The sequence below is a fragment of the Pimephales promelas genome, chromosome 25 (genome assembly GCF_988280905.1).
Source record: "Pimephales promelas chromosome 25, fPimPro1.hap1.1, whole genome shotgun sequence".
Lineage (NCBI taxonomy): Eukaryota > Metazoa > Chordata > Actinopteri > Cypriniformes > Leuciscidae > Pimephales > Pimephales promelas.
Genome location: NC_142793.1, coordinates 26,422,314 through 26,448,424, shown reverse-complemented (window position 1 = coordinate 26,448,424; position 26,111 = coordinate 26,422,314). Strand labels below are relative to the sequence as shown.

General features: G+C 45.0%; 1 protein-coding gene across 14 annotated transcripts in view; it reads right to left on the bottom strand.

Annotated features, from left to right (window-relative positions):
- Nucleotides 1-26,111, bottom strand: part of nrcamb (neuronal cell adhesion molecule b) — a 46,409-nt gene that overhangs the window by 3,990 nt on the left and 16,308 nt on the right. For 3 of the 14 annotated variants that reach the window (XM_089127629.1, XM_039664180.2, XM_039664181.2), the window contains 28 exons: nucleotides 18,841-19,012; nucleotides 18,172-18,189; nucleotides 17,805-17,910; nucleotides 17,489-17,685; nucleotides 17,061-17,183; nucleotides 16,032-16,202; nucleotides 15,717-15,773; nucleotides 14,766-14,877; nucleotides 14,504-14,688; nucleotides 13,145-13,276; nucleotides 12,929-13,072; nucleotides 12,725-12,836; nucleotides 12,298-12,464; nucleotides 11,343-11,490; nucleotides 11,027-11,151; nucleotides 10,449-10,478; nucleotides 10,076-10,177; nucleotides 9,784-9,981; nucleotides 9,642-9,712; nucleotides 8,421-8,646; nucleotides 8,234-8,349; nucleotides 7,406-7,610; nucleotides 6,687-6,809; nucleotides 6,411-6,587; nucleotides 3,654-3,776; nucleotides 3,197-3,358; nucleotides 2,039-2,170; nucleotides 1,472-1,550 (listed from right to left, as the gene is read on the bottom strand). In XM_089127629.1, coding sequence (XP_088983755.1) covers nucleotides 1,472-1,550; nucleotides 2,039-2,170; nucleotides 3,197-3,358; nucleotides 3,654-3,776; nucleotides 6,411-6,587; nucleotides 6,687-6,809; nucleotides 7,406-7,610; nucleotides 8,234-8,349; nucleotides 8,421-8,646; nucleotides 9,642-9,712; nucleotides 9,784-9,981; nucleotides 10,076-10,177; nucleotides 10,449-10,478; nucleotides 11,027-11,151; nucleotides 11,343-11,490; nucleotides 12,298-12,464; nucleotides 12,725-12,836; nucleotides 12,929-13,072; nucleotides 13,145-13,276; nucleotides 14,504-14,688; nucleotides 14,766-14,877; nucleotides 15,717-15,773; nucleotides 16,032-16,202; nucleotides 17,061-17,183; nucleotides 17,489-17,685; nucleotides 17,805-17,910; nucleotides 18,172-18,189; nucleotides 18,841-18,925 — 3,626 coding nt within the window. In that variant the 5' untranslated portion in view covers nucleotides 18,926-19,012. The remainder of the gene's footprint in view (nucleotides 1-1,471; nucleotides 1,551-2,038; nucleotides 2,171-3,196; nucleotides 3,359-3,653; nucleotides 3,777-6,410; nucleotides 6,588-6,686; nucleotides 6,810-7,405; nucleotides 7,611-8,233; nucleotides 8,350-8,420; nucleotides 8,647-9,641; nucleotides 9,713-9,783; nucleotides 9,982-10,075; nucleotides 10,178-10,448; nucleotides 10,479-11,026; nucleotides 11,152-11,342; nucleotides 11,491-12,297; nucleotides 12,465-12,724; nucleotides 12,837-12,928; nucleotides 13,073-13,144; nucleotides 13,277-14,503; nucleotides 14,689-14,765; nucleotides 14,878-15,716; nucleotides 15,774-16,031; nucleotides 16,203-17,060; nucleotides 17,184-17,488; nucleotides 17,686-17,804; nucleotides 17,911-18,171; nucleotides 18,190-18,840; nucleotides 19,013-26,111) is intronic. The other 11 variants (XM_039664187.2, XM_039664183.2, XM_039664182.2 and 8 more) reach the window with 11 other exon arrangements.

Here is a 26,111-nt window from a genome sequence, read left to right as displayed (position 1 = left end):
TGAATCTCCTGTCCTGTGCTGCTGGACCACTGCCTCAGTCCTGATGACCATCACTAATGTCATCTATTCCACTATATCTCAGCTAATGTAATCCCACTACTTTCTGATTACTCGTCTATCACAGATTATTCTGCACCACGCTGATATAAAACCATAAACATAAACGCTGATATAAAACCATAAACAAAACAGAAATTACATTCTTTACCATGAACTTTAAGTGCATTACACATCACAACACATAAGAGATCATAAAAAAAGCTTATACTCACATAAAAATGGCACAAATCATAATCATAAAATAAAAAATAAATATTTTTTACTTAAAAAAACATTTAGTAAAAAACATGCCTTTTTGGTTTACCTGCAAAATATATTTTGTTTAATATAATAAGTGTTTATATTTTAAAATATGTTTTCCGCTAAAAAATGGAAAATAAAAAAGGTCATTTTTGACGAGATATAAACTCGCAATTGTGAGATAAAACGTCGCAATCATTAGTTAAAATGTTTTAATCTGTGGCGGAAACAAGCTTCCATTAAAAGACATTTTGCAGGTAAAAAATAAAAAATAAAATATATATATTAGTAAGTGTTTTTTCCCAATTTTTGTAAAACTGTTACTAAAATATATATCACTTTTGTTTGCCCACATAATTAATTTTTTTAAAAGCTAAATGCACAGTAAAAAAAAAAGATTCAGGGAATAATCTACTGTGTGAATAATATGTGATCAATAAAAAGGAACAGTAATCTGATCATACGCTTTGGAAACTGTGATGTGATCGAATTACAAGCGCTTAGTGTGATCAGTTACTCTGGGCTCGGCTGACTCAGTCTGCGCTTCAAGAGAAGTGTGATCCTGGAATGACTGTGTTTCTCCCAGTGGATCCGCATGCAGATTCCCGCTTACCTTCCGCCCGGACGTCAACATCACACACTGAGATCAGCGAGGAGTGTGTGTGTGCGTCTAGCGCACACTACGGGACTGAAGCTCGACACACAGAGTAAGTCTGAATGCTGGTCTACTACACACTCATATTCTGCTTCTATAGATGTGGGTTTGTGCTCTGGAACAGAAGCTTGCATGTCAGTCATATTCACATCACGTGACGCGACGAGCAAAGATCCACATCTACTGCAATCATCTCAAAAAATCAAGGAAATCGTTTAATGATATAAAAGAATATTGCTGTACAGGAGTAAAGTGCGTGGGTCGTCTCACGTGAGGAGACTGTGATGTTCAGTGGGACTACACTAAGATCATCAGAAATATAAGCGGATGCAGGAAACACGTGCGGATCTGGAGTTCATCAAAGCTGATCGTCCTGTAAACCCGATCAAGTCCTCAGAACCCGGATCAGGTGAAGATCAAGAGGCAGAATCCCAGAGTCGTGGAGAAGGGCTGCCTGCGCAGGTGTGGTCTCCTGAGGGGTCAGAGGTCAGGGGTCAGGGGTCAGCGCTCTCTCACCTGTACTCTCCAAACATTATATCGTCCTCCTTCATGGGCTGGACCTCCGGGTCTCCGTGAGCGTCTTCCTTCTCTTTAACTGAGACAAACATCAGCGATCAGAGATCAGAGTCACACACACACACACACACACACACACACTGAATGCAGAAATCTTCTTCTTGTGATGACATCACAGCGAGAGCAAGACCAGCATTAGTGGTTAAAGTATATAAATGTGTATTTTGTTGTAAATGTCGCTGGTTTGTCCAGATCAGACTCTTATTCCTCGGCAGGATAGTGTCGAGACTTTGAAACTCACATCTGACCCCATTGAACTCACTATAACCCTGGAGTGTGTTCCTCAAAAACTATTTCTTAACGAAAATATTTTTTCGACTAAAGAAAGACTTGAACATCTTGGAGGACGTTGAGGAGAGTAAACTATCAGGACATTTGAATCCTTCAATACTAAGACCATAAAAAACACTTTTGCTACTTGAACCAAATGAAATGTTAGTTGGCGATACGCAACATTAATGTCTGCTAAACTAAAGGATTAAATGTACGTGTCAACACAAGTCTCACCTGGATATTTCCCGCCCTTGTTCCTCTTGATGAAGCAGACGATGAGGAGGATGAGGATGAGGAGAGCGATGGCCGACATCAGCCCGATGAACCAGCCCTGAGTGGCGATGTCCACCTGCGGACTCACCATCGCTGAGGAAGAGGATCACCAACACACTCAAGCACACTTAATATCTTCAGTCTGTTTCTCCAGTACATGTACCTTGATTTAAAGGTGACATATTATGCCCCAAGATGTAAATAAATATAATGTGTCCCCAGAATATGTCTGAATTTTCAGCTCAAAATGCCATTAAATCATTTATTATAACTAGTCAAATTTGTCCCTTTTTGGGTGTGAGAAAAAAAACTCAGTTTGTGTGTGTCGCTTTAAATGCAAATGAGCTTTAGCCCCGCCTCCGTCCAGAAGAGGGCGGAGCCTTCACACGAGCTTCAGAGACTCCGGCAATATCAACACAGGCGGATCTGACTGATCCAGGATCAGGAGTAACAGCAGCTTTAGCTCCGCCTTACGGAGAGACTCACTGTTACACGCTTCTGAATGTTAGCGGAGACGTTTGTGTAGTTGTTGTGGAGTTCCCCTGATCAACTCATCATCATATTGATCTCTTCCTCAAGTGTCCACAGTTCCTGAGTCAGTGTTTATAAGACAGCGCTCACATGTTCTGCTCAATAGTGTCGTCTGTGCTGACCACAGAACAGTTTCAGGCTCAGCTGGATCTTCTCCAGTGTGTTACAACTGGGCTCTGTCGACGCTCGCGAACCCAATGCTGCAGGTGTGTGTGTGTGAACATGCAGATTAAGGGGCGGGAATATTATAAACAAGCAGATTAAGGGCCGCTAATATTATAATAAGATCCTCTTCATACGTCAGAAGGGGAGCGAAATCTGATTGGCTTCTGAAAGGCTCCCCAGAACAGCGTTTCTAGGTTTCACAGTTCACGTGTTCTGGATTACAGCACGTACACAGATTATCATGATATGTCCCCTTTAAGAATATTTGTACTGAAAAACAAGACAGAGACACTGAGGCGGAGCGGGATACAGTCATGCGGATCAAGACCCATGACTCATGCAGACGCTCATCAACACATCTCCCAGCATGCATCACAGCGAGCGCGTATCCCACAAGGCCTTGAGGCTGAGAGGAAGCCTCACCTGGGAGCGTGACCAACAGCTCCTCAGAGCGGCGGAGCGAGCGCTCGTCCTCCCGACCTCCTCCGGCCACCACGCGCACCTTGTAGGACAAACCCTCCTTCAAACCCTTCAGCACGTGGAACTGAGAGCCGTTGACCTTCTCTGTGTGCCAGTCTTCATCACCTGAGGGTTTCCAGCACACACTCCGTTCAGACCTCTGCACCTCCTGTACTGTTAAACTACTCAACAACTCAACCGGCGTGAGCCTCCACTGCAAAACACGAGGCTCTTCCTCAGCGTCCCGTCACACACACAGTCTTACATCAACAACAGATCTCTCCGCTGGACGTGTCCTGGGTCAGCTGTAGGAGCAGGCTCATGTTTTGCAGTGGCTCTGTTAGTGACTACATGAGCTCTACTCTATGTGTTCATGTGTTTGATCATCAGAAATCACGGCACACGCATGCAGGAGTCTTACTGTTGTCTATAATATATTCAACATAAAGGTGTTTCTCGGGACCCCAGTATTGCCAACTGATCAGCGCCCCGTCCTCGCTCACGGACGAGCTGACGTTCCCGAACGCAGGAGCTGAGGCCGGCGCTGAGAGAGAGACACAAGCGTGAACGACTGACGCGAGCCGCTGGTTACTGAGTGAGTACAGTGAGGGCGGGACATGACATGACATTAGCGTGTTAGGGGCGGGGCTAGTGATGATGTCACTACAGCGACTGTACCCGTGTGGGGGTGGGGTGCCCGAGCTCCTGGAAAACACACACACACTCTCTCTCACACACTCACACAGCATCAAGAGACTCCAGCAGGTCAGAGGTCACAGCAGCGAGTGTCAGGAGGAAAGAGAAGGAGGACATTTATAAAGAGGAAAGATTAAAAGATCAGAAGGAAAACACACACAGGATTCTGTAGAGAGCGCACAATGCAGAAATCTCTGAGAGCTAATTAAGAGTTTAAACCTATTTTCAGTGATGAAACTGATCCGAATAAAATGTCTTTTACTGACTTGAACCTGGACTTTATAGTGCACTCAAACCTCTTACATGCATACTTACACTTAACAACCTGTACTTTAACTAAAGCACACTTTCTCTGTCGTGAATTAAACCGAAAACCCACAGAACGGCCAGTGAGACACTAGTGTGCCCTGTCTAGTGGACGTACCTCTGTGGAGGATGGCGAGACACTAGTGTGCCCTATCTAGTGGATGTACCTCTGTGGAGGATGGCGAGACACTAGTGTGCCCTGTCTAGTGGACGTACCTCTGCGGAGGATGGCGAGACACTAGTGTGCCCTGTCTAGTGGACGTACCTCTGTGGAGGATGGCGAGACACTAGTGTGCCCTATCTAGTGGACGTACCTCTGTGGAGGATGGTGAGACACTAGTGTGCCCTGTCTAGTGGACATACCTCTGTGGAGGATGGCGAGACACTAGTGTGCCCTATCTAGTGGACGTACCTCTGTGGAGGATGGCGAGACACTAGTGTGCCCTGTCTAGTGGACGTACCTCTGTGGAGGATGGTGAGACGCTAATGTGCCCTATCTAGTGGACGTACCTCTGTGGAGGATGGTGAGACGCTAGTGTGCCCTATCTAGTGGACGTACCTCTGTGGAGGATGGCGAGACACTAGTGTGCCCTGTCTAGTGGACGTACCTCTGTGGAGGATGGCGAGACACTAGTGTGCCCTGTCTAGTGGACGTACCTCTGTGGAGGATGGTGAGACACTAGTGTGCCCTGTCTAGTGGACGTACCTCTGTGGAGGATGGTGAGACACTAGTGTGCCCTATGTAGTGGACGTACCTCTGTGGAGGATGGTGAGACACTAGTGTGCCCTATCTAGTGGACGTACCTCTGTGGAGGATGGCGAGACGCTAGTGTGCCCTATCTAGTGGACGTACCTCTGTGGAGGATGGTGAGACACTAGTGTGCCCTGTCTAGTGGACGTACCTCTGTGGAGGATGGTGAGACACTAGTGTGCCCTATGTAGTGGACGTACCTCTGTGGAGGATGGTGAGACACTAGTGTGCCCTATCTAGTGGACGTACCTCTGTGGAGGATGGCGAGACGCTAGTGTGCCCTATGTAGTGGACGTACCTCTGAGGAGGATGGTGAGACACTAGTGTGCCCTGTCTAGTGGACGTACCTCTGTGGAGGATGGTGAGACACTAGTGTGCCCTATCTAGTGGACGTACCTCTGTGGAGGATGGTGAGACGCTAGTGTGCCCTATCTAGTGGACGTACCTCTGTGGAGGATGGCGAGACACTAGTGTGCCCTGTCTAGTGGACGTACCTCTGTGGAGGATGGCGAGACACTAGTGTGCCCTGTCTAGTGGACGTACCTCTGTGGAGGATGGCGAGACACTAGTGTGCCCTGTCTAGTGGACGTACCTCTGTGGAGGATGGTGAGACACTAGTGTGCCCTGTCTAGTGGACGTACCTCTGTGGAGGATGGTGAGACACTAGTGTGCCCTATGTAGTGGACGTACCTCTGTGGAGGATGGTGAGACACTAGTGTGCCCTATCTAGTGGACGTACCTCTGTGGAGGATGGCGAGACGCTAGTGTGCCCTATGTAGTGGACGTACCTCTGTGGAGGATGGTGAGACACTAGTGTGCCCTATCTAGTGGACGTACCTCTGTGGAGGATGGCGAGACACTAGTGTGCCCTATCTAGTGGACGTACCTCTGTGGAGGATGGCGAGACACTAGTGTGCCCTATGTAGTGGACGTACCTCTGTGGAGGATGGCGAGACACTAGTGTGCCCTATCTAGTGGACGTACCTCTGTGGAGGATGGCGAGACACTAGTGTGCCCTATCTAGTGGACGTACCTCTGAGGAGGATGGTGAGACACTAGTGTGCCCTGTCTAGTGGACGTACCTCTGTGGAGGATGGTGAGACACTAGTGTGCCCTATCTAGTGGACGTACCTCTGTGGAGGATGGTGAGACACTAGTGTGCCCTGTCTAGTGGACGTACCTCTGTGGAGGATGGCGAGACGCTAGTGTGCCCTATCTAGTGGACGTACCTCTGTGGAGGATGGTGAGACACTAGTGTGCCCTGTCTAGTGGACGTACCTCTGTGGAGGATGGCGAGACACTAGTGTGCCCTATCTAGTGGATGTACCTCTGTGGAGGATGGCGAGACACTAGTGTGCCCTATCTAGTGGACGTACCTCTGTGGAGGATGGCGAGACGCTAGTGTGCCCTATCTAGTGGACGTACCTCTGTGGAGGATGGTGACGGCCTCCTCGGTGAGCGCAGGCCCGGATCCCTGCTGTGTTTTGGCACTGAAATAGAACTTGTAGCGCGTGCTGTGATGGAGGTTGTGCAGCGTTACACTGCTTTGATTGGACAGCAGATCCATCTCATCCAGCAGACCCAAGTCATGGCTGCTGTTGACTGGAGGCGGAGCGAGAGCGGAAAGGGGCGGGTCACGTTATTTCAGCCAATCATAAGCTGCTGTAGATTTAGATCTGAGGTGAGGAGAGGTTCTCTCACCCGTCTGATATCTGAGGGTGTATCCGGTCAGACGGCCGTTCCTCTCGTGAGGCGGAGCCCACTCCAGCGTCAGAGAGTCCAGATCCGAAGCAGACACGCGGAAGAACGACGGCACGCCGGGAACTGGAACCATACAGACCACAAAATCTGAGCTTCAAGTCAAGTCAGCTTTATTTCTACAGCGCTTTATACAGTACAGATCGTTTCAGCAGTTCACAGAGATAAACAGGAAAATAACACAGTCAATGATGCAAACTTTTGCTAAAAAATTGCAATTGCGAGAAAATGTCAGAATTGCGAGATTGAGAGATTGCCAGATAAAAACTTAGTTGCAAGAAAAAGTCAAAACTGAAAGATAAAAATTGCAATTGCGAGAAAAAAAGTCAGAATTGCGAAATAAAAACTTACAATTAAAAGAAAAGTCAAAACTGAAAAATAAAAATTTGGATTTGCTAGAAAAAAGCCAGTTTTATATAAAGTCATGATTGCGAAAAAAAAGTCTTGCAAAAGATAGAGTTACAATTTGTAGAAAAAGTCAAAATTGCGAGATATAAACTTACAGTTGCAAGACAGTTAGATTAAAAACCTCACAATCGTGAGAAATAAAGTCAGAATTGCGAGACATTTTTAATCTTTTTTCAGTGTGGGGAACGAGCCTCCAGACTGTCAGTGCAGCTGAACGTGTGAGTGAATGAAGCGGCTTGTTCAGATGCTCTCACCGCCCTCCGGCGTCTCGAAGCGCTGCGTGGCGCTAGCGGGTCCTTCCCCGCGGCTGTTGAACGCCGTGACGTGCAGACTGTAGACGCTGAACGGGTGCAGGTCCGGGAGCTTCCCGCGGGTTCTGTTGGGCCCGAAGCTCTCGCTCCTCTGCTCGCCGTGGTGAGAGTTGTGTTGGTGTAAACTCCGCTCGCGCCGGTAATGAACCTGCACACCGACGACAGAGATTACACACGATCACATATCCCAGCATGCACTAGTCTAAGGTCACAGCCTCAAAAACACCAAACATTTCCAGGGAGCAAAATTCAACTTGTGTTCATAAGCATAATTTATCTACAAACAGTAGGGGTTTAACAATATATCATGTCACAATATATCGCAATACAAAAAGGCATCAATATGTATCGTGGATAGTTCACCCGAAATAAAAATTACTGTGTGATTCCAAGACTATTCATTTACAGCAAATTTAGCATTTTAAACAACAGAACATTTTTTAACCTTTTATCATATGTCTGGGAATATCACAATAATATCGTATCGTGAGTTCAGAATCTTGATATGTATCGAATCGTGACACGAGGGGATCGTTACACCCCTAGAAAACAGGGAAATTATTCAGACAGCTTCAACATTTCTCACATTATCTCAGTTAATTCGCTACAGTTTAGAAAATGGTAATGAAATATGAGCAGAACTCATTTGACTGGTTTTGTTCTGTTGGACTCTCACACATGAGTTATGTTGAATATCTGTCAGCTGTTAAATTGAACTCCACAATTAGAGAATAGCAGCGTGTTGGTGTTGACGTGACTCTGAGCGCGCACCTTATAGCCCTGCAGTCGCCCGCGCACGGCCCGCAGAGGAACGTGTTCCCAGTGCACCTCCGCCAGCGTGCTGTTCAGCACCACCACCTGCACCAGCCCCGGGGCCGCCGAGGGAACTGCACACAGCAATCTGGGAGTTAGCAGCGCTACGCTAGTCGAGCGCTAATGCTAAAGGCGCGAGACTCACAGTCCTCTCCGGAGTGGCCGATCACAGCGACGGGTTCGGGGCCGGGTCCGTAGGCGTTCTGCGCCCGCACCATCACCTCGTACGGCACAAACGTGGGCGTCCCCGACACCACGAACTTGGAGACGTTGGCCACGCTGACGGAGGTCCAGTCCTTCTCCACGCCGTGCTGACGCCACAGGACCGTATACTGCAGGCCGGGGCCGTTCGCCTGGAGCCCCGTCAGCGGCTGCGGACCACACACACACACACACACACACACAACAAGCTTACCATCTGGCAAGGTTCATATGAATAATCCAGAAAATCTCTATTCTCTTTACTTCACAAACTCAAGCACGATATTAAATCACAGTAAAAAAAAAAAAAAAAAGGAATTTGGAACAAATAAAATGAAATAAACTGATTTCATAATTTTATTTTTGTATACGTAATATACACTATATATGTTTTAAGATTTCAAATAATTATTCAAGTAATAATTAAAATAATATATAAAATTCTATAATATAATATAAAATGGAATTTGGGATCAAATAGAATACAGTATATTTGTATTTGAATGTATTATCAGAATGCTGAAAATGTTCGTTTTTTTGTTAAACTTTTAATAAATTTTGTTAAATTGTATTAATTTTATGATTTCAATTCATTTGACATGATTTTGATTTAAAAAATTCAATTTAACCATTAAAAATGATACTTTTTAGAAATAAATAAAACCGATTTTATAGGGCCCTATTATTTTAAAATGTTTATAAATTATATCCTTATTTTCCTTTTATGAATTCAATTGATTAGACGGGATTCTAAATATATAATCAAATTTAATTAAACCACTAAAATGCATTCCAGAAAAAAAGATTTTTATTTTGTTAAACTATTAATAGATTATTGTTATTGTAATTAATTATACACACTTTTGATTATTATTAAATTGTTAACGTGTTATGAATTCCAAAGTAATAAAACCATTCAAATGTAATCTAGAAAAAAAACATTACAATTTGGGAAAAAATTAAATGTACTTTTTGTTAAACTTGTAATAAATTGTTTGATTGTATAGGTTTCATTATTTAAATAAATTAGACTTTATTCCTAAAATGTAATTTGTTTATCCTGCGGTTTACTGTGGATGTCCAGGACATCATGAGTTTTATATAAATAATACATCACACTGTATTAACATGATCATTGTGTGTGTATTAAAGATCAGCGTCTCACCTTCCACGTGATGACCAGGTTATTGTGTTCCGTGCCGTGACCTTTGACCTCACTGGGGTTCTCGTCTGGAGCTGCAGAGAGACGCGTTAGAGGTGCTGAATCATGTGATCATGTGTGTGTGCGTGAGTGGGTGTGTGTGTACCTGCGGGGTTGGTCCTGTACTGGCGCGAGGGTAAGCTGGGCCGGCTGTAGCCCACTCCGTTGAGCGCTAGCACTCTGAAGCTGTAGTGCACGTACGGGGAGAGCTTGAGGTGAGCCGTGGTCTTCGTCCCGGGAACCTCCGTGAGATTGTGCCACACACCACTCTGATGAAGACCGTCCTCGTACTGGACCAGGAACTCTGACACACACACAACAGAGATCCATCACACACACTTCACTCAGCCGTGATACTTTGATTCAAGTGCCCGTGTGTGTGTGTGTGTGTGTCGTACTCTTGATGGCGCTGTTGTGCTCGTCTCCAGGTGTCCAGGTGAGCTGAACACTTCTCGCTCCGGGATCCGTCAGCTCCAGATCCGTGGGAGCGTCCGGCTGCCCTAAGGAGTTTAACACAGACAGATCCATCAGTTCATCATAACACACACACACACACACACACACACCATCCGATGAAAACATACTACATGAGACCAGATGATCAGATGCGAATCACATGACGACGCATGCACATCTGAACCAGCGAACACAAGATTCATCTGAAAATAAACCAAATCATATCACAGATAAATGTATGATCCAGCATGCTCCATTCCACACACACATGCCCTGGGGCATTATGGGATGCGATGCGGCACGGTGTGTGTTTACCGTAGATCGGCGGCGGAGTGGGTGGAGCCTCTGAGTGGGCGGGGTCAGGGAGTGAGGAAGAAGTGTGTTAGTTTACAGACAGTCACATTAGTTGGTTTTCTGTCACTATAATCCCTGGTTTCTGCAGGGAAGCGTCACACGAATCCGTCCGGAGAGGGACGGGGATTATAGATAATAATATTCTGAATGTTCTGATCCAAATCTGATTTCTGACCTGTAATGCCTAAATCATAATCACACACTGTTGGTTCATTGGCCAGAGGAGAACTGAGACAGTTCAGTCACTGATGCAGTTCTGGTTCTTTGGCTTTTGTCTTGCTTAATCATCTCGGCAAAGGAGAAGTGCTCACTAACACAGATTCATGAACAATATTTGAGAGAAATAGATCTTTTGTGTGCATAGAAAAAGACTTTGAGTTCAGCTCATGAAACTGGGCGCTAAAACAAACTAAATGAAAAACAGAAAATCACTGAACTTAAGCTGGACTGTGATGCTATTTTCTTCTAGAAACACACTTTGTTTGCTGCTTTGAAACGCTCTGTATAAATAAAGGTGAGTTGAGAACGAGGACACTCACCGACCACCGTGAGCCGAGCGCTGGCCGAGTCCTGGTCCAGAGAGGTGTGTGTGACACACGTGTACGTTCCTGCGTCGCTCTCCGTCACGCCTGTGATGGTCAGACTGTCCAGCTGCGGTCGAAACCTGTGATCATCACACACATCTCAATGGTAAAGGTGACCGATTATGCCCCTTTCACAGGATGTAATATAATGCAAATGAGCTGCAGAATCCATCGACCTTGAAAATATCGATCAGACCCAAATTTGAAACGTTATTGATGCTGATTGGGATTGATCTGCTGCAGTGAATGAGGAAGAGTCTGACACACACACCTGTCGTCTTCGGGCAGCTCTCCTCCATCTTTGAGCCAGCTGGTGCTGGGAATCAGAGACGGGTCGTGCTTCACTTTACACTCGAACAGAACGTCCCGGTTCGTCTGGACCACCCTGTACTCCGGAGGCCTGAGGATCCGCGTCGGCTCTGGAGGAGATGCTGACCATTAGAAACATGCTCTCTCACACACACACACACACAGAAGCTCACAGTTACCAAGGCGTTGCTATGGGGTGGTCAGGATATTCAGGGGTGTTGCTAGGCGGCTGGGAAAGATCATTTGTAACACTAATTGCTTCCCCCAGACATGCTGATCTCTGGAATAAGAAACTGCCAGCTTGCAGATCCCAGTGTCTGAATGCTTCAGGTCTGAATGCTTTCCTAATGCTCTTCAGAGAGGCAATTAACTGAAGCCTGGAGCCTCAAACATGATGCATGATGGGATACCCAGAGCCGTCAAGACCAATATGCATGTCTGTTTATTTGAACATGCACTAAAACACTCAATACAGTGATGTTTTCTGGAGTTTAGATGGAATTATTTACAGCAGGGTTTTCAATCTTTTATACGCCACGGACCAAATTATACTAGGAAAAATCTATATGTAAAATATTATTTGGAAAAAATGTTCTATTCTAATTCATTCGTTCATTTACTTATTCATTTTACTTCAGTTTTATTTATTTAATGATTTATATATTAATATAAATATATATGTATATATTATTAATAATCAACATATATTTATATATTTTTATTATATATATATATATATTTTAGCAATTGTATTTATCTATTCCTTTAATTATTTATTTATATAATTTTGTATTTAAATCATTGCTGAATATGTTGTTTTTATATATATTCTATATTTATTTAAATATATTTTTATTGATTTCTTTTTCCACGGAGCCCCGATTCAGAAGCATGAGCACTGAGGTGAGTGATCTGACCTTTGACCTCCAGGTAGACGTGGTTCTCGGAGATGCCGAGGTTGTTCCTGGCGACGCAGGTGTACTTCCCGCCGTTTGCAGCCTGAGACACGTGGATCTCCAGCGTCCCGTTCTTGTGGAAGACATAGGGATCTCCCTCCAGCATGCTGGAGCGGCTGTCCTTAAACCTGCTCCGACACACATGAACATAACTACATCACACACACACACTCACTACAGCAATAGTGGTCCTGATTTAAAGCAGCACTGCGGAGAGGACAATCCCATAATGCACTGTGGTTAAAGGGCGAATGTACATCCATCCGGTTGTTATCTCAGAATAAACCCGACAGGGTGATCAGGATCAGGTCTTCATTGTGTTTATTCTGAGATCACACACACACACACACACGTTTGTGTTTGATGAGGAGTGTGTGTTCAGTCTCACCATGTGACGACCGGGACGGGCGAGCCGAAGGACAGGCACTCCAGCAGAGCGGGGCGGTTCTCGATCACCTGATACACTTTATTAGGGGCCGTCAAAACTCGGGGCGGCTCCGCTGGAACACACACAGGTCACATGATCATCACATCACGCGACAAAATGCTAACAGACGTCAGTGTGTGTGTGTGTGTGTGTGTGTGGGCTCACCCAGCACGTTGACGAAGGCGTTGGCCAGTAAGTAGCCGTGTGGATTGGAGGCGTTACACTGGTAAACGGCGCTGGAGCCCGTCTGGACCTCGGAGAAGATGATGCTGTCGTCCTCCACCGTCCGGCTCGGGTCTTTAGGAGCATCTGTCAGCAACAACAACACAACGTCAGTCAGAGGTCAGGGGTCAGGGGTCAGCTGGGACGACAGTAACTGACCCTCGATGGGTAGGCCGTTCATGGACCACTGGATGTGGGGTTTGGGGTGTCCTCGGGCCCGGCACGTGATGACGCCCGTCTCCAGCGGAGCCAGAACCAGATTCCTGGGAGTGCTGATCCAGTACGGAGCCGCTGCCGAGAGACAACAGCGTTCAGTGCTCTTTCTACAAGATTCAACATTCACACCAACGTCTGAACCTTCAGACTGATTTACTAATAAACTCCACAGCAGCCAATCAAACATCAGACCCAAGACATTTTTCTCCAAGCTTTATAATAGCAGTGAATGGCTATTTCTGTTTTGAAGTCCATAAAAGTGGATCTATCCATCATAAAAGTGCATCTGTCCATCATAAAAGTGCATCTGTCCATCATAAAAGTGCATCTGTCCATCATAAAAGTGCATCTATCCATCATAAAAGTGCATCTGTCCATCATAAAAGTGCATCTATCCATCATAAAAGTGCATCTGTCCATCATAAAAGTTCATCTATCCATCATAAAAGTGCATCTGTCCATCATAAAAGTGCATCTATCCATCATAAAAGTGCATCTATCCATCATAAAAGTGCATCTGTCCATCATAAAAGTGCATCTGTCCATCATAAAAGTGCATCTATCCATCATAACAGTGCATCTATCAATCATAAAAGTGCATCTATCAATCATAAAAGTTCATCTATCATCATAAAAGTGCATCTATCCATCATAAAAGTTCATCTATCCATCATAAAAGTGCATCTATCCATCATAAAAGTTCATCTATCCATCATAAAAGTGCATCTGTCCATCATAAAAGTTCATCTATCCATCATAAAAGTTCATCTATCCATCATAAAAGTGCATCTATCCATCATAAAAGTTCATCTATCCATCATAAAAGTGCATCTATCCATCATAAAAGTTCATCTATCCATCATAAAAGTGCATCTATCCATCATAAAAGTTCATCTATCCATCATAAAAGTGCATCTATCCATCATAAAAGTTCATCTATCCATCATAAAAGTGCATCTATCCATCATAAAAGTTCATCTGTCCATCATAAAAGTTCATCTATCCATCATAAAAGTTCATCTATCCATCATAAAAGTTCATCTATCCATCATAAAAGTTCATCTATCCATCATAAAAGTTCATTCTTCAAAACAGAAACAGCCATTCACTGCCATCATAAAGCTTGGAAGAGCCAGGACATTGTTTAACTCAGATTGTATTCTTCTGAAAGAAGAGAGTCACATACACCTAGGATGACTTGAAGGCGAGTAAATCATGGACTAATTTAGATTTCTGGGTGAACTATCCCTTTAATTAGAGTGAATAATGCCTCAGGCTAGTGTGTGTTTGTGCTGTCTTCACCTTTAACGGAGACTCTGATGGTGTGGTGAACCGAGCCGAGCCGGTTCCCGGCGGTGCAGCGATACTCCCCGGCGTCCGCCTCCGACACGTCCGAGATCCGCAGAGTCTTGTTGAAGTTCATCAGTGAGGCTCGGTGAGCGGGGATCTCACCGCTGAGCTTGGTCCAAGAGACCGCAGGAGTGGGGCTGAGCGGGAACAGCAGAAGGTCACACACCCAAACACACACTAGAGTTACTGTAGAGCGGGGTGAATCTGAACTCACAGGCCGTCGGCGATGCACTCCAGCTCCAGAACCTCTCCTCGCAGGACCATCTGAGAGCTGAGCGAGCCGCTGGGAACCAGGAACACCGGCGCCCTCTCGCCCACCGGCTTATCTGGGAGAAAACCCTCTCAGTGAGATCCTGCATCATCACCACAACTCACGTCAACTAGGGTTGGGAATCGAAAATCTGAATACTTGAGGTCAGGAGTCGGATACTTGTTCTAAAATTGAAATTATGATTCCTCTTATCGATTCCTTTGTAAACATTTCAGTATGACTTTAAACCATTCAAGCGCGAGAGACTGTGTGTCTGTGCTGAGGGCGTGTGTATCAGTGTATCGGACCCGCTCTTAAAGTGACAGCACTAATATTCCTCTATAATAGCACTAATCAAACAATACATTCACTCATTCTTGACTGAATGACTTTTGTAACTATTTTGTAATGTATATTTTAGTGTAGTTATTTTACATTTGTGAACTGAAAATCTTAAAACACATTATTTCAATTGTATAATTACTGAGTGTTTACTTGTCTTTAATAATGCTTGAAATGTATATTAGCTAGGCTAGTTGTTTCTCCATGCTATTTTTAAACCACAAGTTAACGTTCCTTAGCCTGTTGATTTTTGTTCATCATATCTACGTTTGTATTTTTTTACCTTCGTGGAACCGGACTTAGGAATCGATAAGAATCGGAATCGATAAGCAGAATCTGAATCAGAATCGTTAAATTCAAACGACCCCCAACCCTAATATGAACACACATCAGGAAGATGAAGAGAGTTCTGAAAGAGGTGATGAGGAACGACAGGATCATTGTGTCTAAAGCAGAAGACATCTGAGATCTGTTAGTGGATAAACAGGGCTTTAATGAAACACGCTCCGGAATGAGGTTAGAGGTCACTGGGTGTGGGTTAGACCAGAGTCACTAGGGGGCGCCGTCACTCACCACTAAACAAATCAGTGTCATTGAAATAATCTGCCATTGTGTCATTGAGTGAATCCACTGAAACACAACAAAACAACAAAACAAATCAAACACATGCAAAGCAGCCGCAGGAGTACGCCGCCATACTCTCACAGCTGCGGCCCATGGCATTTGCGGCTCAAGAGCTCTTTGTTTCGCTCGGAGCGCAGACAGTGCATTAAAGTGACGAATGGATGTTCGGGGGTTTTATTGACGCTCAAACCAACCCAAAACTACAATAGTGCTCATTCAGAGGGAACGGCCAGGGGAAGCGGCCTCCCACAGATCTGGACTCACGGTCGATGACGTGGACGGTGATGGGCTGCTTCTGCTGGATGGTCTGCGTGTGTGGGAACCGGGCGTAGCAGATGTAGTTGTTCCTGGAGTCCTCCATCAGGACGTTGGAGAAGTACAGGTCTCCGTTCAGACCCTGAGACACTCTCCGGCTCTGCGGCAGACGCTGGAAATCTGTGCACACACACACACACACACACACGGTTAGAGTCAGAGAGAAAGGGAAGCTGCGCTAGTCTTCTCGTCTATAGCGTCGTATATCGAGTGAAGCACTTCTGGAACAAGAACAAGTGTGGGCGGGGCTTGATTGTGTTAATGGGGAATTGATTGGACGGTTGTGGTTTGCTATTGGTGGATCTCATGTGAGTGACAGGTTGCCCTGCCCTCGCCTTGATTCTGTGCATCGTTTGTTAATTGGATGTTGGGATGTGGGCGTGGCTCTATGCAAATGAGCGTGAGTTTTTGTCTGTGATGAATTGATTGGATGGTGGATCTCATGTGAGTGACAGGTTGCCCCGTCCTCGCCTTGATTCTGTGTATCAGATGTTATTTGGATGTTGGTATGTAGGCGTGGCTGTATGCAAATGAGCATGAACTTGCAGGGCCGGAGTTTTTTGTCTGTGATGAATCGATTGGATGGTGGTTTGCTATTGGTGGATCTCATGTGAGTGACAGGTTGCCCCGCCCTTGCCTTGATTCTGTGCATCGGTTGTTAATTTGATGTTGGGATGTAGGCGTGGCTCTATGCAAATGAGCGTGAGTTTTTTGTCTGTGATGAATTGATTGGATGGTGGTTTGCTATTGGTGGATCTAATGTGAGTGACAGGTCGCCGTCACCTTGATTCTGTGCATAGTTTGTTGATTGGATGTTGGGATGTGGGCGTGGCTCTGTATGCAGATGAGCTTGAAGGGGCGGAGTTTAATCACACTGAATGATCCATTTGATCAAACATTCTGAGCTCAAAGCATTAAAATAATGAACTGTTCATAGTTCACATGCGATCAGAAAATAGATTTACTGAGGACACTTACTGTTGTCCATCCAGAACACGATGGGCGGCGGGAGGCCGGCGGGGGGGCGGCAGTGCAGGACCAGCGACTGTCCCTCCTGCACAACGATTGGACTGAACCTCTCTTTGGACCACAGAGGAGATCCTACAGGAAGAGGAAGCAGCCGTGATCACATGACTCAACACGAGCGTGAGCGTGACGGACAGGTGACACGTGATGCGGGAGAGAGATCTAAACACGGATGAGGTCACTATGAGGTCAGTCTGCAGGATTGGGCCGCCACATGCATTACAGCCAAACATTCCCATTTACCTCCGAGTATCAGATCTCTGATGACGCTGAAAACGTCTTACGACACACAAAACAACGAGAGTGAGAGGGTTAAACGAGGCTGCGTGAGAGATGAGATGAGAGAGCAGCGAGTGATCTGATTGGTGGAGCTGACGTACTGGACTGGCGGATGGTGATGTGGTTGGAGAGGGCGGAGCCGAGCTGGTTGTGGGCGGTGCACTGATACACGCCCTCGTAGGCGTCGGCCTTCTCTCCTCCGATGACGTCGATCACCAGCGTTCCTGAATGAGGCTTCATCGTGACTTTGGGATCTTTATCGATGTCGAAATGCGTCCCGTTCCTGGTCCACGAGAAGCTGAGGGCGATCAGAGCGAGGCAAGTTCATTTATACAGCGCATCTGATACAAAAGTGCATCAATCCATCATAAAAGTGGAGTGAATAGTCTCGTCTCGGAGTGTGTGAGTGTGTGTCACCTGGGGTGCGGCTTCCCTTTGGCCTCGCAGTGGATGACGATGTTCTCGCGCGGGTCCACGATATATTCCTTCGGCGACTGATGGGTGATTGTGGGCGGCTGCGGCACTGCGGGTCACATGACACGGGTTAGCTTAGATACAGCCAATCAGACGACACACACACACACACAGCAGGATCTCTTGACATGCAAAACAATAGGAAACACATTACTCTACTGCATCACATGCTCTGAAACGCTTCTTTCCTTGCTGTAAATGCAGTCACCGCATGCACACACTGCAGCAATACATCATCATCATCAGCAAACACACACACACCACAGCGAGGAGAAGCTCAACGCACAGCAAACCGACGAGAGAAACTTACATCCTTCCAGGAGTTTAGCTAGAGAATCACAGACAGACGGAGAGAGCGTCAGAACATGAGGACACCAGATCTCAGGTCAGATTCATCACACCGGCGAGAGCTTCCTCTGATTGGCTGACGAGGGACTTTTATTTTGACAGCGCACCATTAGTTTACTGTACTAGTTTAACAGCTCTGTCTTATAGAAATACATATTTCAGTGTTTCATTTATCAGCTTTGTCTCAGGTGTGTCTCCTCTGTCCGTCAGCTGTAGGTGTGCCGATTCGAAAGATCATTAATATGCAGTAATATTGAGCAATATTATCTATCTATCTGCACTGAGATTGGACGAGAACTAAACTTGAACACTTAATATCTTCAGTGATTGTTCTCCTCCAGTAACTGTGTTGATGTAAGAATGTTTAGATGTGTGTGTGTGTGTGTGCTGGAGAACGAGACAGAAACTCGTTCTGTGTGTGGAGAGATAGTGATCGTTCTGTCCCGTCAGCATTAAACACACACACTCACATTCACACACACTTGCAAACACACACACACACACACACACACACAGTCACACTCACAGTCTCTCTCTCACACACACACACACACACACACACACACTCACTCTTACACTGAAGCTCTGGAATGAATCACTGGCTGTTAATGAGGAATTGTGGGATACGTACGGTCCAGAGGAACCTCCAGCGCCGTGATCATGTGACCCAGCAGCAGCAGCAGCAGAGCCAATCGGCCGTCCCTCGGCCTGTCCATCACGCCGAGTGACCAATGAGGCGCCTCGGAGTGAGTTTAGCCCCGCCCTTGAGCCGTTAGTCCCGCCCTCGAGCCAATCAGGACACACTAACAGAGAGAGAGAGAGAGAGTTACTGACTGATCATCACACACACACAGCTCTGACTCAAACCCCGGGAAGCAGGATTTATAGACACACACACACACACACACACACACACACACACACACACACACACACACACACTGCCAATGCAAAAGCTGCTTCAGGCAGCAGAGAACCCCTGGTTGCCATGGTTACTGAGATCTGCACCACAGACACTCTCTTCTTCACACTTTCATGGATGTTGGGATGCACACCTGTCAATCAACTCGAGGCGTATGATGTCATCAGGTGTTCAGACCATGTAATGTTTAATCGGTCCAATGATACACTTGATTCACTGGATCATGTGACTCACTGAGCTGTTCCTCAGAGTGAACCACAGCAGTGATGCTCAGACTGAACTAACTCCGCCAAACACATCTGCGATTGACAAACTTCCCCAGAAAGGCAAATGCAAACAAATGTGATCTGAATTCAGAGTTGGAACGTCTCTGTCATGCAAATGAAAACAAATAAAACACTAAAAACACTGATTAATCCTCATAACGCTGGACATGTAGAGTTCAACACAATCAGAGGACTCAGATTAATGTGATGAACAATGTGTGTGTGTGTGTGTGTGTGAGAGAGTGAGTGAGTTTGAGTGTGAGAGTGTACACACACACACACACACACAGTGTTTATCTGGCTCTGATGAAGCCCAGACTATAACATCCTCTTATTCCCGCCGCTAATATCACAGCAGAGCAGAACGAGCGCCACACAAAGACATTCCTCCGGCATACGTTTCCCAGAAGCCCCGCATCAGCTTTATAATTGTAGAGGCGGTATGCAAATAATCAGGCTGATTAGCATATGAATGGTGGGATGAATCCCGCTTTATGAACACCAGTTCTGGATAAAACAACAGTGTGTGTCTGAGCTGTTGTGCTTTCTCTCCCTGACCCGGGACCTGCGCTCGCAAACACACACTATATCTGTGCAAATCACTCCCGAGAGACGATCCCATAAAAGCCACACTGTAAAAATTATGAGCAATAACATATGACAACATATATTTTTACATTGCTTTAACTCAACTTTTTTATTTAGTTGTACAAGACTCAACTCATTTTTTAAGTCAGTTTAATGTCATTTAAGTTTGAAATTACTTGAATTGTTGATTGAAAAGTTGATTGTTCTTAAATTTAAGACAGCAACTTTAAAAAAATGTATACAGTGAATTGCGTAAAGGGGGCGGGTGATTATGATGTCACTGTCTCGCTGTAGTGAGTGTGTAATATTTCAGAACAACATCTGCAAAGTTACGACTCAACGCTCGAAGCAAACAGAGAGATTTACTTTTACAGAAATCACATTTAAGGACTACAACAAACAGCTGGTAGAACTACAAGAGCTTCCTCCCGAGTTAGTGACATCACCAACCCTGGAATTTGCATAAACCCCGCCCTCGGGAATACGATTTATACTTTATCATGACAGAACAGATAACTCCACATCACTGCACACACTCATCAACTGTTCAGAAACACTGATTCTCTCCATCTTTCTCATTGAAGCATTTGCTCTTGAAGCTCCGCCCCCTGTGTCGGGAGCTGCAGCTCATTTGCATCTAAAGGGACACACACTAAAACCGGCTCACCCTCAACAAGGGTCAATTATAATATGCTATATTAACATATCTTTGGGGTATTTTGAGCTGAAACTTCACACACACACTCTGGGGACATCAGACACTTATTTTACATCTTGTGAAAAGGGCATTACACCCCCGCTTTAAGTTACTCTAGTGTTTTTGTCTCTTCTGATTCAAGGACACTTGCTTTTGTCGTTTCTGTCGATCTTCTATGCGATGGAAAGCAAATGTTTACACAGCGATTCATTCCCTGTGAACTCCATTAGCATTCCCCGTCTTTCTCACACACACACACACACACAGATCCGGATCCTCTGAGATGCTAATGTCTGGCAGCGTCTTAAAGGAACGAGGTCTCGTTAGCATGCAGTGTGAAGCGAGCGCTAAACTAGACGCTACAACAGGTCTCAGATCAGCTTAATCAGATCAGAGTCTGAGGCCGCACGTCACATGAGGAGGAGGGCTCATTTGCATATGCAAATACAAACACAGGGCTGCCAACTTTTGAGTTTAGCTTGGAGTGATAATAATGGGGATCCCTTTCATCACAACAAGTGTATTGTGATTGTCAAATCATTTGGTAAGGAAGCAGAATTATATTAAGTTGTACAGTGACTGGTATGCTACTGTTTTTATTATTGCTAGACACAGATTTCAATTCAATTAACTTGAATATTATTTGGATAAATATTACAGAAGACTATATATCTCACCTAATGCTGTAAACAGAGAGCCCTGTTAGCTAGTATTATTATTAAATAATAACTCATTTTAAATATAATGCGTTTTTAATAATAACAACTTTATGAAATTGCAATGATATAAGTAAAAATATAATGAATATGTATTATAGTGCACGTTTCGATAAATACTCTAAAATCATTAAATGTTGAAAAACACTGATCGATGGATATTATATATGAAGGATCAACACTGTAAGCAGTTGTCTCTTCAGCACACTATAGTTCAGTCGTGTTGGTTCACGATCAGCCAGTAAAGAGAAGATCGGCTACTGAAGCTACAGCGATCCTCACATTTACAAGCCTGAACTGTAGTTATTTGATTGTCAGAATCGGAGAGATGTGCACATGATGTGCTTGATATCGAGAGTAATGTCTGTCAGTGTCGACACACAGGTACTGGAAACCAGAGCAGATCCAGGAATCCTCCCACAATCGGCTGATTTATGCGTGAGCGGAGACAGTCATTGGACGGCGGGGAAACACATGTCCTCGTTAGTGCTGTTGACCTTCTTAATAAGCCAAAAGGAAACAAGACGAAGCCATGCATCCGTTCTGATTCCTGTCTTGTGTGTGTTGTGTTATTTACTGTTCTGTGCCGTGCTTTAGGCTTCAATGGGGTCCAACGGGTCAAAGGTCAGATGTGAGTTTCAGCTTCAACACGATCCAGCCGAGGAATAAGAGTCTGATCTGGACAAACCAGCGACATTTACAACAAAATACACACTTTAACCACTAATGCTGGTCTTGCTCTCGCTGTGATGCGACACACATTACGTCATCAGGGTGAAAGGTCAAGTGTGACGTAGGCGTAAGAACAGACCCAGTGTTTACAGAGTGAATGTGAAAGACTGAGTCAAACGCCATTTACAGAACAAATAAATAAATAAAAGATCAAAGTTTTTCAGCCTACTCTACATTTCTGATCCGGAACACGCATGACCTTTCACCCTGATGACGTAATGTGTGTCGCATCACACAAGAGCAAGACCAGCATTAGTGGTTAAAGTATATAAATGTGTATTTTGTTGTAAATGTTGCTGGTTTGTCCAGATCAGACTCTTATTCCTCGGCTGGATCGTGTTGAAGCTGAAACTCACATCTGACCTTCGACCCGTTGGACCCCATTGAAGACACTATATGGAGAAACCCTGGAGTGTGTTCCTCAAAAACTGAAGAAAGAAACACGTGAACATCTTCGATGACGTGGAGGAGAGTAAACTATCAGGACATTTCAATTCTTTAAGGATATGATCTGATTATATCGGTTAAATGGATGTTTCCGAGCCTGAACACACACATTGCCTCGGTGTCAGCGAGTCCTTCATGGGCTGCTGGGTAAAGCTAACCCGCGCCGGCTGGGATTGTGATGCTAATGTGAGTTCTCTGGCGGATCAATAGTGGCTTTAGGATGTGCTGACCGGCGCTCGCCTGCACTTTCTCTCTATTGTGGAGATCCGCTGTGGAAGCTTCTGTCCATAAACACACACTGAACCCTGAGAGAACACCACAAACACACACCAACACACACTAACACCGCTCATTAACCCACTAACTGCCAGCGGGACACTTTCACTGACATATATCTATCACATACTGTAGTAATAAGGTGTCAATCGAAAGCTTAAAGACTCAAAACTCATCCTATATTTAGGCTCCTCCCCCATCAGGCGGTGTCAGGTTTCATTCTACATTTGCACTATTTTATTATCAGATCTTTTTGTAATCTTGACAGATTGCACATGGAGTTGAAGAGCTGGAAAGTTTGTATGTTTGGCGACTGTGATATTATGACAGAAGCGTATTCATTTGTGACAGCAGAACGTGTTGAAGCGCATCAATAAAATCCTATTTTTGTGATGTCAACTTCAACTTTGGAACACAGCTTTAATACATGCACGGCTTTGATCTTAGAGCTATTTTAAAATCCAAATTATTTTATATATATATAAATATATACAGTATATATATATATATTTATTGTGTATAAAATATACATTTTTAGTACAGTGGATTTGCCTCAGTAATAACATAATAAAGTGCTCTCAACTTCTGCAATAAATCATGTAAATAATAATGTTTAACGTTAGAAAAATTCATGTTCATGTTTTTAGTGCTAATGCATTAACTAATGTAAAAGATACAAGTTTTGATTTTTAAAAATGCAGTAAATGTTTAAATGAACTAAGTTTAGAAAGTTTTGTTCAATATTAGTTCATGTTTACTATGTTTATTAATAAACGAAGCCATGATGATTTTTCTCGTCCACCAGCCGTCACCTACACTACAGCACGTGATGACACAATCTGGCACACTATCTAGGGCAGAAGAGTCAACTGGGACGCACTCACACACACACACACACACACACGAGTCTGAGCTGTTTTTCCTCTGTACTCTCACTCTATCTGATTGTATGAGCATTAAAAGCCTGATGAATGAGAGATGAAACTCAGCGCCCCACACACACACACACACACACACACACACACACACACACACACACACCTGTGTTTAGACTCTCTCCTCACGGTTATGCGGACTGACTGGCGTAGGCGCTGTGAACTCGTGATCTTCACACACACTCACACACACTCGTCTCAGAGGTGAGACTCTGCCTCCCACTCAACATCCCAGGATCAGTGTGTCCGCTCGGGAATAAAGACGGCTCAGTGTGTGTGTGATCGGCCTCGACACACACACACACACACATCTGACACCCTTTAACACACACATCCGACACCCTCACCAAGACATGAAGACCGACAGACTCTCACTGTCAGGGATGATGATCAAGACTCAAACGCATGAAGACATCTGAATGATTCAGCAGGTTTGACCGGGAGTGTGTATAGACAGAGAGAGAGCGCGGGCGAGAGACATTAATGTAGAAGGGACTCTTTTCTCCTCATTGAAGCTGCAGGTGAATAGAAATCAGTTCCCCTTCATCGCCCACAAAAGCCACGACCCTCCGATCCGCCGACAAAACCTCATTCAGAGTGTGAGAAAATCACATCACTGTGGCGGACGAGGGGTCAGAGCCCAGAACACACACACACACTCACACTTCACAGGTTGCCTCTGCATCCTTTCACACACACTCAAGCGTTCTTGTGCAGAAATGCCGTGTGTTTCTGACAGTGATCTTCATGAATGAGTCTCTTTTTAACCGGCTGCGTTCAGGACAGACTTCATGCATATTTCTCAACTTCTAAAAAATACATCATTTTAAGTACGGGAAAAACTATATGGATTAAAGACAAAATACACTTTTCCCCCAAAGTGTTTCAAATTATTTTTTTAAGACATATAACTCAAATAACACACACACACACACACCCTCCGCTGGCTGTAACGATCCACTGGTTTATGGAGGTCAACAGAAGCACAGCTATTGGGATCAGGGAATCAGGTCACCCAGAATGCACTGCAGCGCACGGGTCGAGCGGATGGACACACTCAGGGCCCTATTTTAACCATCTGAAACGCAAGTATCAAGCGTGAAGCGCAAGTACCTTTGTGGGCGGGTCTCGGCGCTGTTGCTATTTTCCCGGCGGGATAAATGACTCTAGCGCCCAGCGCATGTCTAAAAGGGGTTGGTCTGGAGTAGCTTCATTATTCATGGGTGTGGTTTGGGCGTAACGTGAAATAAACCAATCAGAGCGCCATCCAACATACCCTCTAAGAGCAGGTGCGCGTGTTACATGGCGGATTATTATTATAACGGCGGGTTTACCAGGAGCGTTCACAGCCGAGGAGACGGACGCTCTCGTCAGGGCAGTGACAGACACTTTCACTTAGCATTATGAACAATAAATGCTAAAAATAGCTTAAAATAGCATTATGGACAATGCGCAACGTGCAACTGACTTTAGAGCAGGTTTTTTCTGGTCAGTGGCGGAATTGTTTTCTGGAACTGCAAAATAGCGCAAGTTCATTTCCTAGTTTACTGGCGTGCGTCTGTGGAGGGAAAAGCCCGCTTTGCACGGATGTAAATTTGGAATGAGACATGCGTCAGTGTATGAAATTATTTGCGCCGGGTGAAAGATAGAGCCCAGATCCGCCAATCAGCAGCAGTCGGCCCGATGGAAAGAAGTGTGCTTAAAAAGAGCCATTATTACAGAAATAATCCAATATATAGTGCATTCACAGCGCTTCAGTTTTTCCACATTTTGTTGTTACAGGCTTTCTCCTAAATGGATTAAATTCATAATTATCTTCTTAATTCTGCACTGGGTTTTGGTCCACCTGTGGCGGCTCCAGGCGATCGGCCGTGACGAGGAGAGGCACACACCCGTCTCTATACGATGTCGGAGCACAAACCGGCCGTTTCCAGCACTTCATTGCACGTTTTCTGCAATTAATGCATTAAAGTTTTACATTTAAATTAAATGCAATTCCATGAACCTTTTTTTGACCCACTTTAAAATACACTTGTAAGATTTGAAGTGCACTACACACGTGCATTTACTACAGTTAGGTGCACTTCTGCCCACAGGCTGCTCAGGTCACATGATCACACCTCTGTGATGATGACCAATCAGAGAGAGAGAAACCGCATCACACACACATCCCACAGTCCCTGTTATCATCCACAGACTCCACAGCCAATCAGAAGCCGGCTGGCGTTTATCAATGATGTTGATTGACAGTTTCAATTGCTGTACCATCTCGTAGTCTTCGGTCTAATAGGTATATTGCCTTAGTCACCCCGAAAGTCCGCAC